The sequence below is a fragment of the Notamacropus eugenii genome, chromosome 7, assembly GCF_028372415.1.
Source record: "Notamacropus eugenii isolate mMacEug1 chromosome 7, mMacEug1.pri_v2, whole genome shotgun sequence".
Taxonomy (NCBI): Eukaryota; Metazoa; Chordata; class Mammalia; order Diprotodontia; family Macropodidae; genus Notamacropus; species Notamacropus eugenii.
Window position 1 is genome coordinate 4,847,553 of NC_092878.1, and position 17,155 is coordinate 4,864,707.

At 38.0% G+C, this 17,155-nt stretch overlaps 1 protein-coding gene across 1 annotated transcript in view; it reads left to right on the forward strand.

The window, feature by feature from the left end:
• The window catches only part of FBN1 (fibrillin 1), a 290,028-nt gene that overhangs the window by 239,961 nt on the left and 32,912 nt on the right, over positions 1 to 17,155 (forward strand). Inside the window, exons 43-48 of the mRNA XM_072624719.1 lie at positions 4,046 to 4,171; positions 8,045 to 8,167; positions 11,548 to 11,673; positions 14,047 to 14,163; positions 15,008 to 15,136; positions 15,618 to 15,737. Coding sequence (XP_072480820.1) covers positions 4,046 to 4,171; positions 8,045 to 8,167; positions 11,548 to 11,673; positions 14,047 to 14,163; positions 15,008 to 15,136; positions 15,618 to 15,737 — 741 coding nt within the window. The remainder of the gene's footprint in view (positions 1 to 4,045; positions 4,172 to 8,044; positions 8,168 to 11,547; positions 11,674 to 14,046; positions 14,164 to 15,007; positions 15,137 to 15,617; positions 15,738 to 17,155) is intronic.

Genomic DNA, 17,155 nt, shown 5'->3' on the forward strand with positions numbered 1-17,155 from the left:
AATTCAACTTAACCAAACTATTTCCACATCCTAGCAGCTAGTGCTCATGCATCTGTATAGAGTGAAGCATCAGATTTCCTATTCTGGCCCTTCTCCATGTCACCATTCAAAAAGTAACTAACATTCCATAAGAAGGGGAGAACGTATTCGTCTCATTTCTTTTGTCCTTTAACCAGCCAGCATCCGATCCTCTTATCAGTGCCATGGAGAGAGTCCTGAACCTAGAGTCAAGACCTGAGCTCAGAGTTGGCCTCAGATACCTCTGTAACTCTGGCTCTCTGGGCAAGTCACTTAACCTCTCCCTGCCTCAGTTTCCTTATCTGTAAGATGGTGATAAAATTAACTCCCTTTCAGGGCTGTAATGAGAATAAAATACCTGTAAAATGCTTTGTAAACTTTAAAACACATTATAAATGCTAGCTATAAGAATACTACTACTGATATTATTCCTCTCTATCAATGTTCCAGGAACCTTTCAACTCTCAAACTATTTACCAAAATCAAATAGTAAAACAAGCGTAAGGGCTAAGGGTCCTTAGGAGGTTACATCCGTATGCTGGATGGTAGAAGGCAGCAGTCTGAAGGGAAGATGACAGGGCCTGGAGGATCTTAGGAGGCTATGGCAAGGGAGGTGCTAAGGACTGCTGGCTTTCCATGTCACTAGAAGGAACTGAATTGATATCTTCCCTCTTATTCCAAGTCTTGTGAGCAGCTGAGCAGCCCTGATGGGTTCTGAAGTGGTCCAAGACTGGTGGGAAGGGGAAAGCTAGAAGGGTATGCCTGGCAGTGACGTGTATAAGCAAACCCTGTGCTTGAGGGGATGCAAGAAGAGTGAGATGCAGCTCTAATCTCAAAGAAGTCTTTAGCTTGTTGAGAACAGATATGCACGTGAAAAGAGAACTTCAAGTGCTCCGTGAGTTCACTTAGACACCTAGAGCTCTGACATCAGGGTAGGAGAGCTCACTTTTGGGGGAGGGAGGGCAAGTTTCTGAACTTAAACACAAAATAAGATAAACGTTTCCAAATACAAAATAGAACAGAAAAAAGAGTATTGCACATGAAGCTTCAAACTGGTATTATAGCTTGCTTTTCTTTTTAAATGTAGAACACATTCAGCTAAAACAACCCCTTCTAGAACTTCCCAGGACCTTGGCAGGACTGCGTCCCTCCCAGACCTGCCACTTACTACCTGTATGACTTTGGACAAGTCCTTTGTCTTCTCTGGCCTTCAGTTTCCTCAACTGCAGATGGGACACTGGACTTGGAGTCAGGATGTCCTGCATTCAGATCACCTCTGAGAATACTCATATGTAATGTGGCTCTGGCCAAATCCTTTAACCTCTCAGGGCCTCAGTTTCTTCATCTGAAACACAGGAGGGCTGGACTCGATGACTCCAGAAGACCCTTCAGCTGTAAAATCTATGATACTATGAACAGTTGATCTCTACAAGCCTTTCTAGTTCTAAATCTGTGATCCTATGAAATCTGGAGGAAAGGAACCACACCTTTAAACAGTGGTGTGTCCTGCTCGTGTTCTAGATGAGACGCAGAAAGCCAAAGTAGCGGAGAGCCTTGCCCAGGCTGTCTTGAGCCCTCTCCGGGGCTTTCTGTCATGCTGTTCACATTTTCTGTCACTTGTTAGTTCTCAGAGACACTGGATGCTTAGTAAATACTTATTCCCTTTATTTTTCTCCCCCTTTGATGGACTTGGAACAAGCTATTTCGCATAATACCCAGGTCCGCTATGACAGAATATTTTACTGTTTTGTTTAGGTTTGTTTCTTTTCATTCAAAATTGATGTACCTTTGAAAAGCACTCCAGGTGACTGACTTCTTGTTCCAGAACATAGGATTGGACCTGCAGCACTTTCACTGATCTTTCCCTAGCACAAAGGCAGGAAAAAAATATCCCTTTTCTTTTTTTGTGCCAAGGGCTGATGAAGAATGTAACACATTTTCATTAATACAAGAAAAATATTGTAGATTCAGCTGAATAGTTCTGCATCATTTTACTTCAAACAAAAACCAGTGTGAGTTCAATAATATTTCCCCTAATCTATACTAAAGAAATACCATCATATAAAAAACATTTTATATTATTTTATATTATTATATTATATATTATATATGTATAATATGATATTATTTTATATCACAGTTATGGTGATGCTGTTTAATAACTACAAATAAATTTTTAAGATCTAACATGTCACCTATATATGAGAAATATACTAATATTTCCAATAATCCTAGGACTGTGAGCTTTGATTTAATATTACCCTTACGGTTCAAACTATTAAATCATGTCATAGATAGGAAAGTAATAACACAGAGAGAAAAATGCTAGACTTTATTCAGAAAGTCTGGGTTTAAGTCCTCACTGTGCTATGGAGCCGCTGTTTACCTGTGATCAAGTCATTTCGGCTCTTCTTGGCTGTTTCCTTTTTCCTGAAGTGAGAAAGTTAAACTTTATCCTTTAGAAGTATGTTGGTAGGGTTACAGACAAACCAACTAAAATAGACAGAAATGTATGTAATTCTACATCTTAGCAAACAAGTGTTTAAATAACTTTTTTTTTGTGTTGTGGACCCTTGTGGCAGTCTAGTAAAGCCCGTGGCTTCAGAACAAATGTTTTCACTTCAGAATGTTTATAAATGCACAAAATAAAATATATAAGCTTACAGAGGAAATCAGTTATATAAAAGTACAGTTATCAAAGTGCTTTTTGAAAGTCAGTTCATGGACCCCAGGATAAGAACCTTCCTGGTGTCTAATAACAGCTGGTTCTTTTGAATTCTCCAAGTCTGTTGGTCATTCCTACCATTTTCAAATAAACTGAATGACTGGTAGACTCTGACTAGGATATATAAATAAGAAAAATGATGAGTTAAGAAAAAGGTTTTGCTTTCCTTCTCATTATTAGGTCCTCCAATTTTTTTGCCAGACTGTGTTGAGGGTGTGAGTTGAATGTATCCGTCTCTCTCAGTGCCTTTAAGCATTCCTGACTGTTCTAGGTTTAGTCCTGCCTTGTTCCTTCTTTTCCCTCTGAAACACACTACTGTGTACAAAGCACTGGAAAAATAAAGACTTACAATTATCCAGTCCTTGCTCTAAATTACACATTCTGCCTTTAGCTCCATATCCACTTGGCTTTGTGACATCATCCTCAGCCTTCTTCCTGATTTTATTCACCAGTATTGACTGACTGACTGACATCCTTGTTCTATCCCTGTCCAGCCTTGGCTGTCCTCATTGCCCCTTCTTTATCAAAGCTACTTAAAAGAGAGCACAGTAATGAGAGGCTCACTGTCCTCTACTGTGTTCACCTTCTTTTCTTTTCCATTTTGGTCATGAGTACCTGAAGATTTTTTGTTAAAAGCAGTTCCTGTTAATAATAATACCCATCATACTCCTCTCTTAATAGCCTGTGCTATAGCTTTTAGCCCAGTGGTGTCTGTCTGGCAAGAAATCGTCCTGTCTAAGAATGAAAGACAAATAGGCACTGGGATCATAGATGTACAGCTGAATGGAGATGCATTCAGCCGAACCCCTTATTTCACAAATGAGGAAACTGAGGCCTAGAGTGGTTAAGGAATGTTGCCCAGTGACACACAGAAAATAACCAAGTTGGAAACTCTACTTTTAGCACTTTTTGCACTGCACCACTTTTTAACCCTGATTGGTGAGAAATAAGGGCTGACTACAAAATTCTGAAGACCAGCAGCTTCAGCTGTTAAAACACATCCAAGAATTTAAACAGCAGTGCCACCTTTAGGATATTAACGAGGGTACACATGACAGTTCTTGGCGCCAGCAGAGTCAACAGAACAGACTGTCTCCACTAGAGTCATCTCCTTTAGATCTCTTCATGACTTGAACAAGACAGTGGGCTGCTGAGATGTGGTTAGATTTCTTCCCTGTCCAGTAGAGCTCTCTTATCGATAGCTTAGACTAAAATCTGTTGGTTTACAGTTCAGATTTACACCATATAATTCCTAGGTGCTCTATTGTCAGCCACACAAGGTTGCCTTTTTTTTTGTTCTAGATATCGATGAATGCCGAGAGATCCCTGGCGTCTGTGAAAATGGAGTTTGTATCAACATGGTTGGTAGCTTCCGATGCGAATGCCCAGTAGGGTTCTTTTATAATGACAAATTATTGATTTGTGAAGGTGAGTGTCTCTGTGATTATCATTCCCAGAAATGAATCCAAACAATAACCTAGTAAAACACCCATTCTTATCACATCTTGCATAGCTCGGATATCAGAAATACCCCATGCTAAGAACTGTGAAGGATCAGATTTAGTGAGTACTATTTTATTTCATGCAGATTATCCACTGAATCTCAGTGGAACTACTAGTACATGTGTGAACATAGTAGATATTCCAACTGTTATAAAATCATGAATTATGGGGAGTGGCAAATTGATTGACTTTTTTTTCTTTATTTCAAAGTGAAGACAAGTGGTGGGAGGTCTCCCTCTGGTGACTCTCAAAAACTGTATTCCCTTGCAACATGAAACGGGCTCTTTCAAATTATAACAAGCTTTAGTGTAAATATTCCAAAGTCCTGAGAGATTTCCAAATGCCAGAGACCACAAATTTTTATTTTGTATGAAGAATTCTTGGCTTAGACATAGTGCTTCCTCATTTTCAAATTACCTTTTCTCCATTAGTAAAGGCACACTTATTTAATTCCTTAGCTCTTTATTCAGTCAGACACTGGCAGCACATATTTGCTGCCTATTAAATATGCTTCATGTAGTAGGACATCTGGAGTATACTATGACTCAATTCAGTTCAACAACCATTCCGTAAATACCTGCTGTGTACACCGGGGGAGATATAGTTTGTGTGTGCGCATGCATGTGCTACATATACATACACGTATATGTTTATATCACACATGCATGTAGAGGAGCTCTGTTCTAAGCTTTGTATGTACACACACATATACATATAAACTCCATGATGGACAGAATCATGTCATCTAAGTTGTGTGTGTGTATAACATGTATAACCATATTGCTGTACTATAATGTTAATAATTGTGTACTGTATAGATCATATAATTATGTATAACTATTATTACAAGATAACCAATACATATAATATATACTGTATTTCTATTGTAATGTGTTGTATACATTAATTACATATAACTACACTGATATAATCTATAGGTATAATATGTAATGCCATATAAGAATATCATATGTAATTATATAGCTAATATAGTAACATTTGTATGTTGCATTATATATTATGTAACTATGATACATAAATATATAATTTATCTAAATACAATTTATATGATGTGATTCTGTCCCTCACAGAGTTTAGATTCAAGTAGTGAGTTGAGAGAGGACCTAGCACATATTTAGACATTCGCACCATCTTCTACCCCTTTCTGTCAATCAGTGATCATGCATTAAGTACTTGCTGTGTGCCAGGCATTGTATTACGCGCTGACAAATGTGAAACATTGGTGCCCTCAAGGAATTTACATTTTAATGGGAACATGTGCATATATAAGTGTATAAAAGACATAGGTAAAATAAATAGAAGATAACCTTAGAGGGCAAAGCACTAGTGTCTGGGGGAGCCAAAGCACAGGTGGTCCCATCTCCACCCATTAATATTGGCTTGAGGATCTGGCTGGGGAAATCTCATTTGTATTTAACTAGAGCTTCTAAACAAAAGATTAATTTATGATGCCAAATCTACTTAGAATTGTGCAAGTATTCTAGGTCAATGATCTCCAAAATGGGATGTGGCCTGATCCTAAGGCGTATGTAACCAACCACTTAAAAGAGTGGGAAGATGAGTCAAATACTGCCTGCTGCTGTGGGGCTTGTCTCAGAAGACCGTACATATGCTTATTCCCCAACACTCTTGCACTATTACCCTTTACGCTGATGTACAGGCCTTCAACCCTTTCCCTTCTTAGCCAGACATTGGTCTCTCAGGGCGGTTTTAAGCTAACTACTACTTGGGCATCCATAGCAATGACTATATAAGTGCCATTGGGAAAACTCTTTACCCATTCTGTCACCCACTTGAGATGGGACAGAATGAATCACAAAATATCAGCAGGCATGGTTTGATTGTGATCTGCATTATAGTTATCATTAAATTATCTTTCCTTTTAAACTCTCTCCTCTTTAAAACTTTCCTATTGCTGTTGAGGGAACCACCATCCTTCTAGTGACTCAGGTTCACAATCTCAGTGTCACCTTCAACTTCTTATGTCCCTTCACCCTAAATAACCCAATCAGTTGCCAAATCTTGTCAGTTCTACCTCCACATATCTCACCTCTATCCTTTCCCTCTACTCATACAGCCATCAGCCTAATTCAAGAACTCATCACCTTTCACCTGGATCATCGCTGTGGCCTCCAAATTCATCTCCAATCTTTCCCTTCTGTAATCCATCTTCCATATATATGACTCCCAAAGTGATTTTCCTAGACGCAGCTCTGGCCATGTCACTCCCCTGCTCAATAATTCAAGAGTCCCTGTGGACTCCAGGGTGAAATGTTATTTCATTTTATGTCATCCTTTTTAAATTTCTTTTTTTGTGTCTTATCCATAAATATTAGTATAATCATGTCTAGTTAACATGTTGGGGTGCAAGCACAAAGAATTTCTGCTACTCAGGATGCACCACCATCAGTTTAGAGCCCATCGTCCTAGATGACACATACAGAAATCAAGGGTCACTGCTTGGATTGTAAAGTTGCCAAGGTTTCTGTGATAATCAGTTCTTGGTTCTCCAGGTGCCAGATTATATATTCTGCCAATTTCCCAAACATAATCTTTAATCTCAGGTCAGTTTCTTCCTGTGGCTCTTGATAATTTCTTAATTGATAGGCTGAGAGAATGCAAACTAATTTTAATATGGATCCATGTGATCTTGAAGTAGAAAGATTGTTTTGCTGCTAAATAAAGCCTGTATACCAAAAAGGGGATTGAGGTTACTTGTGCCCTTGCTCCCTTCAGTTAACACAGATAATGTAGCCTCATAAATAAAACACAAGACATGTGTTTATCAAAGATCCCAATGGTGACCATACCACAGCTTCCAGGTGCACCCTCCTAGTCACGTTAAATAAAGGTCACTGTTGAAGCTTTTTGCTGCTGAGTCAGCCCACCTCTGAGCATAGACAGCTGCTCTGTGTCATATATCCTATAGGATTTCACTATGTTCACCTGCCTTAGAGTGGATGGGAAAGACTCTGGGAGAGCCCACAGAAGCCTTGGGTACACTTTGGCCACTTGGTGTGTTTGCTGCCCTCTTGTGGGTATTTCTGTTACTGAGCCAGATTCTATGCATGAAAACCCCTTTATCAGTCGTTAAGAGATTAAGGGACACGTTATCACATTGTATGAAGGCTGATCACTTCCTATAGGACCTTTATGAATGTGATTATTACGTTGAGGGAATATGGTTTTATCTGGGTTATAAAATCTATTAGCATATATTACAATATGAAAGAGAATGTCTTCATTTTTTTGTTAGGAAAGTCATTGAGAGAACGAACCTTTTGAAATTCAGTTACACGAAATTCAGATATTTTTCTTTTGAAATTCTTTTTTTCCAGTAATTTTATGTGCCATCTCCCTTATTTAGGTTATCTTGAACTGAGTATTATGTGGAAGTCATTAATTAATGCCATACCTTTCACAAACTTTAATTTAGATAATCTTAGGATTATCTTATTAGAATCTTATTGGACCATAAAATCAAGAAAAAATTACATCCCTACTCTGTCTAACTTCTCTATGAATTTCATGTTGCTGTGAAATATCAGTATCATTGCACTCCATGTGTGCCCATAAGTTAAGAACTGGCATTAATTTAGAAGTATTATGTGGATAAAGTTTTCAGGAAAACAGAGGTTCGGAAAATACTTTATCATATATTTAGTGTACCTGGACTTCAAAAGAAGCAAGTATACATTTATTTAATATTAAAGATTTCCTTTCTTTTGACCTAAGAATCTTCTGTTCCCTTCATGTCACCTTCTCTTTACCCTCTAGATATCGATGAGTGTCAGAATGGCCCAGTGTGTCAGCGCAATGCAGAATGTATCAACACAGCAGGCAGCTTCCGCTGTGACTGTAAGCCAGGATACAGGTTCACCTCAACAGGACAGTGCAATGGTATGTATTTCAAAGCTGGCTTGTCATGTCCTCTAAATAAAATCACATTTGGAATATATTTTAGAGACTTAGTTACCTCTGAGAATATGCCTAGGTTGTACTAACTTTGGGGAAGAATCCCAAGTAGCCATTGTTGGGATTGGGAAAAATTTAATACAGAAGAAATTCAGTGTCTCTCTTGCAGGCCTGTGTTTTATGACCAGTAGGAATTTTGAAATGCCAGAGTCCTAGTAAGAACAGCTTAGAGAGGTTGCTGAACTGTCGCCAACCTTTCAGACAGGTGCTTTTGATGACAAGGTGAAATTCTGAATCACTGAATTCCTGCTGAACTACCACCATCCTATGGGTCTCTACTGACATTTCAATGATAAAATATTGTTCATTAAGACGGAAATTTTTCAGATATATATAGTGTAACCACAGGAGGATCTCTAAATCAATGCTTGAATTACTCAAGAGAATTCTATGACCAGAAAATTAAGCAAAGCAGGAATTTCATATTCTTTAATTAGATTTTCATTACAACATATATAAATTCGTGTGTGTGTGTGTGTGTGTGTGTGTGTGTGTGTGTGCTTTGTTGTTGCTCTGTCATTTCAATTGTGTCTGACTCTTCATGACCCCATTTGGGTCTTCTTGGCAAAGATGCTGGAGTGGTTTGCCATTTCCTTCTCTAGCTCAGTTTACAGATGAGAAAACTGAGGCAAACAGGGTTAAAGAGACTTGCCCAAGATCACACAGCTAGTAAGTGTCTGAGGCCAAATTTGAACTCACAAAGGGGAGTCTTCCTGACTCCAAGACTGACACACTCTCTACTTTACCACCGTGCCGTGCTTGCATTCTCTGTCTTTGTCTCTTTCTCTGCGTCTCTCTGTCACTCTGTCTATTTTTATACACACACACACACACACACACACACACACACACACGCGTGCGCGCACATGCACAGGGATTTCTGTATAGTAAGTCTTTTAAAAACTTCTATTCCATCACAGAAAGTAAGTAGGATTTTTAATTTGACCAAATTATATGAGGTTTGAGCATTTTAAAAGTGGTGAGTTTTATACAGGATAAATCTCTCTGAATCTTTAATCATATCTTTGGACCTCAGTTTTACCAACTATATGAGAAAAGAATTAGACTAATTGAACTCTAAACTGTAACCATAGGATTATAGAATTAGCATCATAGAACTTAGAGCTAGAGAAGATCTTACTGATTGGATAAAAGAGAAATTGATGTTCAGACAAGTTAATTAACTTGTTTAAAATCCCACATTTTTCTCACTTCAGGTCCAGTTCTTTAAGAAAAAAATTTAAGTTCTTTAAAGCACAGTTAAATTATTTTATTATACATTCAGAAGGTTTGGATGAGCTGTAGACATAGGTCTGCCACAAAACTAGCTATATGACCTTGGGTGAGGCCTTAGTTTTTCCATCTCTAAAATGAGGAAAATGGACTAGATCATCTTTAAGGTCCCCTTGAGCTATCACATACTATGGAATGTACCTGTGAGTATCAAACACTATTTATTTTTAGCAAAGGTTATTGTCAAGGTCAATATGAAATATGTTATCTTGCTTATTTCAAGAGCTGTGGACCTTTTGATAGGGGCTGCCTGCATATCTTATACATTTCTGAATGAAACAACGCAAAGGGACTTGGTCAAGTTTTCTTTGGATTTTCTTCTCCACAAGTGATTAAGTGTTCGGAAGTACGCCGTTGCCTGTAGGACATTTTGCATTGTTTTATGGGACCTCGATGGGAAAAGGGTGTAGTAGCTGAACAGAAAATCATTTTGAGAACCAAGCTGTTTTGTTGAGTTTAGAGTAACATGTGCAAGTATTTAGCATATTGTCAACAGAACTGTTGTTGTTACCCATTTGTTAAAGTAACAGGACAGGAAGAAGTGGGAAAGCCTCTGATACGAACTACAATACCCACATATAATTTGGCAGTGGCACCATTTCCCTGCATTTTGCTCTTATTTTATATTTCTTTGAAAATAGGTAAAATAGTTCCAGTCCAAATAAGAAATGCTGATAATATAGAATATGTCATTTCACACCATTCTCTATGAAGAGAAGATGTAGACCAGGGCTAGTTATACTCCCCAAACTTAATGCATTCACCTTGTACAAGTTTTGATTCATTAGGATAGTCTCATTGCTGTTAATAGAGTTAAAATTTTGCAGAAAGTATTGCAGACATAGCAAATGGGCAGGGTAGGCTGTATCCTATAGCATGTAGAGTGTCCTTTACTCATAGCATTGCTCTGTCATATTTTTGTGTCAAGGACTTCTTTGATATTCTAATGAAGTTTTTGGATCCCTTCTCAGAGTATTGCTTTTAAATTCATAAAATGCATAGGATTACAAAGGAAATCAATTATATTAAAAGAGTTATCAAAAGATATAAAAACAAGTTTATAGACCCTAGGTGAAGAGCCCCTACTCTTTCAGATCATATTTTTAATGTTTGCTCTTTTATGTTAATAGGAGAAATCTGGGCTTTGCAGTACTCTTTGCATTGCATTGGGTATAAATACGTAGCCATGGGAAACAAATTCTTCTTGCCTAAATGTCTTAAACATAAGTAGATACGTGGTCAGATATGGCAGCTTCCAAAAAATGGCTGTTCAATTTTGTGACACTGTGTTTAGAAAAGTTGCAAGAGGTATCTGTCTCTATCTTGGAAACACAAGCTGTGTCTTCCCTTTGGGGCATCTTCAGATCAATAGCTCTCAGTAGGTATGTGAAGGTTCAAGCCAATCAAAAATGGACAAAAAGTATTGAATTTTAGGGATTGCCAGGAATAAAACTGAAGGGAAGTGGCTTCATTAAGAGAGTCCAGAGGGGGAGAGAAATAAGTCAAAATAGTGAGGTGGAACTTCATCAAGGAGGAATTTAGGTTCTCTCTCCGGAAAGCATGTGATAGTGGCAGAGTGGATGTGATGGTGATAGGATTTCCCAGAGGAAGTCATGGAATCCTCATCAGTTGAGTCACCAAAAACTAGACTAGACAAAATATTTGAGTGTATCATGTAGACTTTAGTTCTTCCCTTGGCAGGTAACCAAACAAAATAAACTTATCTTCTAGGTTGAATTTTCCATCTTCTCATACCACCTCGAAGTTATCTGCTCTTGCAAACCTTTTGGTTGACTGTGATATCTTTCCATTATTTCATATTAACTGGGTTTTGGGGTCTGATTCATAAGCAAGGGTGCATGCTGGATGCAGGTGTTCTTAACGTCAGTAAGACTTTCCATTTCCTACCCCATTCCTTGAGCAAAGCTGTCTAATTAGAGTTTGTTAGATGGGTGTTGGTCTTTGAACTTTACGATGAATACTCTGAATTTGTTTGTACCTTTCATTTACAGATAGGAATGAATGCCAAGAAATCCCTAATATCTGCAGCCATGGTCAGTGCATTGACACAGTTGGAAGTTTCTATTGCCTTTGTCACACTGGATTTAAAACAAATGCCGAACAAAATATGTGTGTGGGTGAGTATCTGACAAATGTCTCATTATCTACACATCCTTTTGAAAAAACTGTTCTCTTTTGCATACATTTTGGTCAATCGAAAAACAGTTATTTAATGCCTACTATGTGCCAAGTATTGTTCTTAGCGCTGGAAAAATAAATACTAAGTCACTCAGGAATTATGTTCCTCTTTGCAAAAAAAGAGAAGTAGTAAGTGTGTTACACTTTAAAAAGAGTTCATAGTTGTCTCTGCAGATATCTTCCTTTGTATTCCTGATTATCTTCCCAAATATTTTCTTTTCTGTCACATGTGAAAAAACCTTCACTCTGAGAGATGAAGAAAGGATGATAGGCTTTTTTTACTTTTAATGAAATGAGTACAATTCATGGAATATAAACAATTTCTAACTTGAAATGGGAGTTTACCTTCTAGATTACACAGTGTTAGATTTGCCCCACAGGAATGAGATCTGAAAGCATTTTAAAAACCCTATCCTACTTTCACTGCTAGATCAGGACAATATTTTAGATTTAATACAATATATTAATGTGCTCATTTCTTCTCCCCCGCCAATTTTTTTTCCATTGTGAAAGAATATCTTTTGGACTTCTTGGCAACTTTGAGTACACGAACCAGCTTCGCAGCTCCAGGCAGAGTGTGCTCTGCAGCAGCCTTGGCCACAGAGCACTTTGGGACTTAAAGCATATTTACAGAACCTGTAAATGCTGGTCTTGGGGCCCTACGGGTATGGAATATCACCAGGATAAAGGGAAGGCCAGGGAAATTTTCTAGCAAAATAGAGGAAATTAAGCCTATTTTTACACCAAAAAAATTTCGTATTTAATATTTTAAAGGGAAAATATGTCTCGCATTGAAATTTTCTCACAGAACCCCTATTCATATCACACTGCATTCTGGGATTCCATAAAATGTCATTTGGGAAATGCTATTCTACAGCAGTAAAACTGGACCATGATCTTTTGGATATAACTGGAATCCTTCAAAATGTATTTTGTCCATTTCTGGGTCAGACAAAGCATTTTCAAGTAAAAGAACTTCCCTAGATCTTCTGTCACCAGCTAGCTAGCGTTCATTCTATATCCCTGACTCAGATGTCTCTCTTAATCCTTTTTCTACTCCTCTCTTATCCTCCCCTTTCCCCCTGGTTTGCCAGAGAACATGGTATGACTGCTTGGTTGGCAGTGAACTGTGGTCGTGATTCTGAGCTGCCAGGGGAGCCCTTTGGGTTATATTCTTAAAGCTCCAAATTCAAGAGATCTTGGAATGATTATGAGGAAGCCAGTAGCTTCCAGATCTGGATTGGCCTGGATCAAAAGTGCTGTAAGCCCTACTAAGCTTGAAATTTCAAATAAAAGGAAGTTGAACGTTGCAAGTTCTCTCTTCTTCCGTCCACGTTCTCATTTTCTTACCTTTCCAAATAACACTGGTATGTATTTTTTGTTGTCAAACTTTATTTGGATGTTTTAAATCAACAGAAAGATAGGACCTACCCGTATATAAGACACAGTTGCAGGAATTAGAGGAGTATTAATATATGATGAGGATCCATCCTTTAAGGAGCTTACAATCGTATTACAAAGATAGCCTTCTGCCTCCCCACTGGGGATCATAGCATCAGGCTCTCTAGAAATAAGTATGATTTGCTTCTGAAACAATAAAGGAAATAGCAGCATTGTCAAGTACTTGAAAGAATTAAAACCTAGAGATCGAGGAAGAACGCTTTGTTAAGATAATCTAAGGAGTCAGGGGAATAAATTTTAAAAGTGAGAAATAAGACATCAGCAAGGGAAAATTTAGGTTGTGGATCTGCAGGAATTTGCAGGAGAGGAAATCAACATGGGCTGAGATTTAAGTGACTGGGTGCTTCAAAGTGTGGACTGGAATGACAGAAGGGAGATGTCGGAGGCAAACTGAACTCCAGTGAGTTTTGACTTTTTGTTTTTTACCTTTGGGAGACTCCCAGTTTTCTGGGTAAACAAGAATGGAAATCTCCAAGATTAATGCCAGGGAAGGCAATGGACCATGAGTTCACCAAATTTCTCTGATTTTAAGCAAAATCATGAGGTAGAAAGAATTTCGCAAGTGAATGGTTTTTTAAAATAGTTACAGTAATTCTCTGGTAGTTTCTGTGTCATTATCTTCCATATTACTGCAAATAACATGTGCCAGCTATGAAGATAGTTTACCCTTAATATTTATGAAATGGAGCCATATTTTCTGCTTGTCAGAAGCTACCACTGAGACAGAAAATAGTGCACAGATATAGAATTCTCTCAACTCATATGTAACCCTTTTTTATGATCTTAAAATTCCTATAACTTTCTATGCCTTGCTGGTAAGTAACTGTGAGTAATCTGTGTTATTTCTGTAGATATAAATGAATGCGAAAGGGATGCCTGTGGAAATGGAACTTGTCGAAACACCGTTGGTTCTTTCAACTGTCGATGCAACCACGGGTTCATTCTCTCACACAACAATGACTGCATAGGTTAGTATTTTTTCAGTATTATTTTATGGAAGAGAAAAGCTTCATTACTTCAAATAAGGATTCCCATTTAATTTCCAAAAGTATTGCATGTAGTCGATAGTCCCCTGTTTTTTGTTTCATTTTATTTTGAATTCAGTGTCTTAGGCAATTTTCTAAGACTAAAAAGTGCTGACCTACATTGGATGAAGGAATGTCTGACCTCCTTACACTGATGAAAATGCAGTTTAAAAAAATCAGTTAATCAATTTATCAGTCTTTGTGAACTGAATAAACATATATAGACAATTATTCAGAGCATCTGCTCTGTGTTATAAATAATCATATGATTTAGGAGTAATAATGTACACTGACTTGGCCAGATGTTCTGCTATGAATTTTTCTGTTAACAGAAACAAATTCTTGAACTAGCTTGAACCACCACCTACAACTAATTATGCCTTCAATTGGCAGATGTAATTAAACAAATGTGCTTTATCTTGAGGAGAGTCAGAAGCTAATTGCACCTGCAACTAATTGTAGGAACTTTTTATATGTGTGCTATTAATTCACTAGTAATTCTTTTTTGTTTTAAAGAAACTCCAGCTGAGCCTGGTTTAAACTTCTAATGCAAAAATCCCACCCCCTTTAATGAGCGTGATTGTCTAAACTATGTTGAATAAGACTTTACTTCTTACTTAAAGCTAGAGCTGTGATTCATAAGAGATCCTCTGAATCTTTGTGTATTTGGTTGAGCCAACAAAGCCTAGAGAAACCCAGTGTTACTGCATTTGGAATTTTAATTGTTGTCATTATCGTGTAACATTCAATCTCTTTGGACTATGTCAAATGACTATTTTTCTCATAGATGTTGATGAATGTGCTACTGGGAATGGGAATCTTTGCAGAAATGGTCAGTGCCTGAATACAGTTGGGTCCTTCCAGTGTCAGTGCAACGAGGGCTATGAGGTGACTGCTGATGGAAGAAGTTGTGTTGGTGAGTGGAACCATGTAAACGCTTCTCAGATTATTATAGCTTGTCCTTGGTAAAGCAGGGAGGAAGAAAAGACAATAAAGCTAAGATTCTGCCACCTGAAAAACAAGAACCCAGATCTCTATTAGACAGTCAGGGCTGACGGCATCCTTTTAAAAATAAGTAATCATACCCACAGTTATAAAAAGGGTTTGTTCAAAATCTTTTTGAAGGAAGCTCCAAAATATTACTTTGGAACTATTTTATGGACATAAGAGAGCCCATGAAACTCTTCAGATGCATTAACTTTTTTATAAACTGCTAGATAAAAAAAACAAACCACATCTTTTAGAGAGTTGAGTATTTTTTTAATGTCTTCTATTTTTAGTTTAAGGTGCCATTTTGTAGCATAAGTTTCATAGGCTTTACCTGGTCTTCATTTTGTTCCTAATGTATTTGTATCTAGCTACCTGAAGAAGTTAATGGCCTTCATTTTTCCCTGCAGACATAAATGAGTGTCTAGCTGATCCTGGAAAATGTGCACCAGGGACATGTCAGAACTTGGATGGATCCTATAGATGCATTTGTCCTCCTGGATACAGCCTGCAAAATGACAACTGTGAAGGTACGAGGAACATAAACTGAGGAAAACAACAGTAGCATTTCTAATTCTTATTGTAGGATCATGGTTTATAGATCACTTAATCATAAGCAGGTGCAGACAGATGGTGTCAGTCAGCAAGCATTTATTAAACACCTCCTGCATGTCAGAAACTGTGCTAAGCACTAAGGACACAAAGAAAGGCGTCAGACAAGAATGTCCTGCTCCCCAGGAGCTCATAGTCTAATGGAGGAGACCACTTGCAAATAATTATTTATAGGTAAGATCTATACCAGATAAATTAGAGATGGTCTCAGAGAGAAGACATTCAAATTGAGGAGACCTGGGAAAGGCTTCTTGCAAAAGGTGGGTTTTTACTGAGACCTGTAGGCAGTCAGGGAGGCCAGGAGGTGAAGGGGAGGATGGAGAGCAGTCCAGGCATGGGGGAATAGGCATTGGAAAGAGTCCAGAGATAGAGCATTGTGTCATGTTTTCATTTTTGAATAGAAAACCAGGAATATCCAAGTTTTCCCACTAATCTTTCCTACTGCTGCTCTGCTCTGTGTGTATGTGTGGTCATGGCATCAAGTAAATGAATGCTGACCAGCCTCCTAGGGTGCACTGAGGCAGCTCATGGAAGAGGAGGCTACATGTTGCTTTCAGCATATGTTGAATATCTTAAGGTGCCACATTCAGAAATGTACTGATTGAAGTGGTTTCAATATTGCTAACGCTTTGAAACTGGAAAAGCAACTCATGGAATGATGTACCTTAAGCTGCAAAAAGAACCTTAGAGATAATCTAGTCTAGCCTCCTGTTTTACAGATGAGGAACCTGAGGCTCAGAGAGTAGAAGGGCCACATGTGGAGTCAAGAAAGGGATGAGAGCCCAGTCTAGATCCTCTGACTCCAGTGCCTTTGCACTGTACCCTACTGTTGAGGCTCATTGAAAATGGCTGAAGATAGATTTTTTCACATATAAAAGAGTGAACATTTATTGATATTTAATTATTAAATTGCATAATACTATTGCAATAATTCAGCAATACTGTAGTTAATAAAAAATTTATCATTAATATGTAAGGTATGTTTTCAAAAAACCTTATATTATGATTGAGAGATTTCTTCAGTCATTGAATCCATCCTTTTAAGCTCAGATACATATGAGAATATATTCTCTTATGAAACTTCTAAAGAAAGGCTTTCCATATGTTTAGAATAGGGAATTTTGCTGCCCATCTAACATAAATTGCCACCAGGGATGGGGAACCTGTGACCTCAGGGCCACATGTGGCCCTCCACATCCTCAAGTGTGGCCCTTTGACTGAATCCAAACTTCACAGAACAAATCCCCTTAATAAAAGAATTTGCTCTGTAAAATTTGGACTCAGTTAAAAGGCTGGATTCAAGGATCTGGAAGGTCACATGTGATTTCCAGGCTGT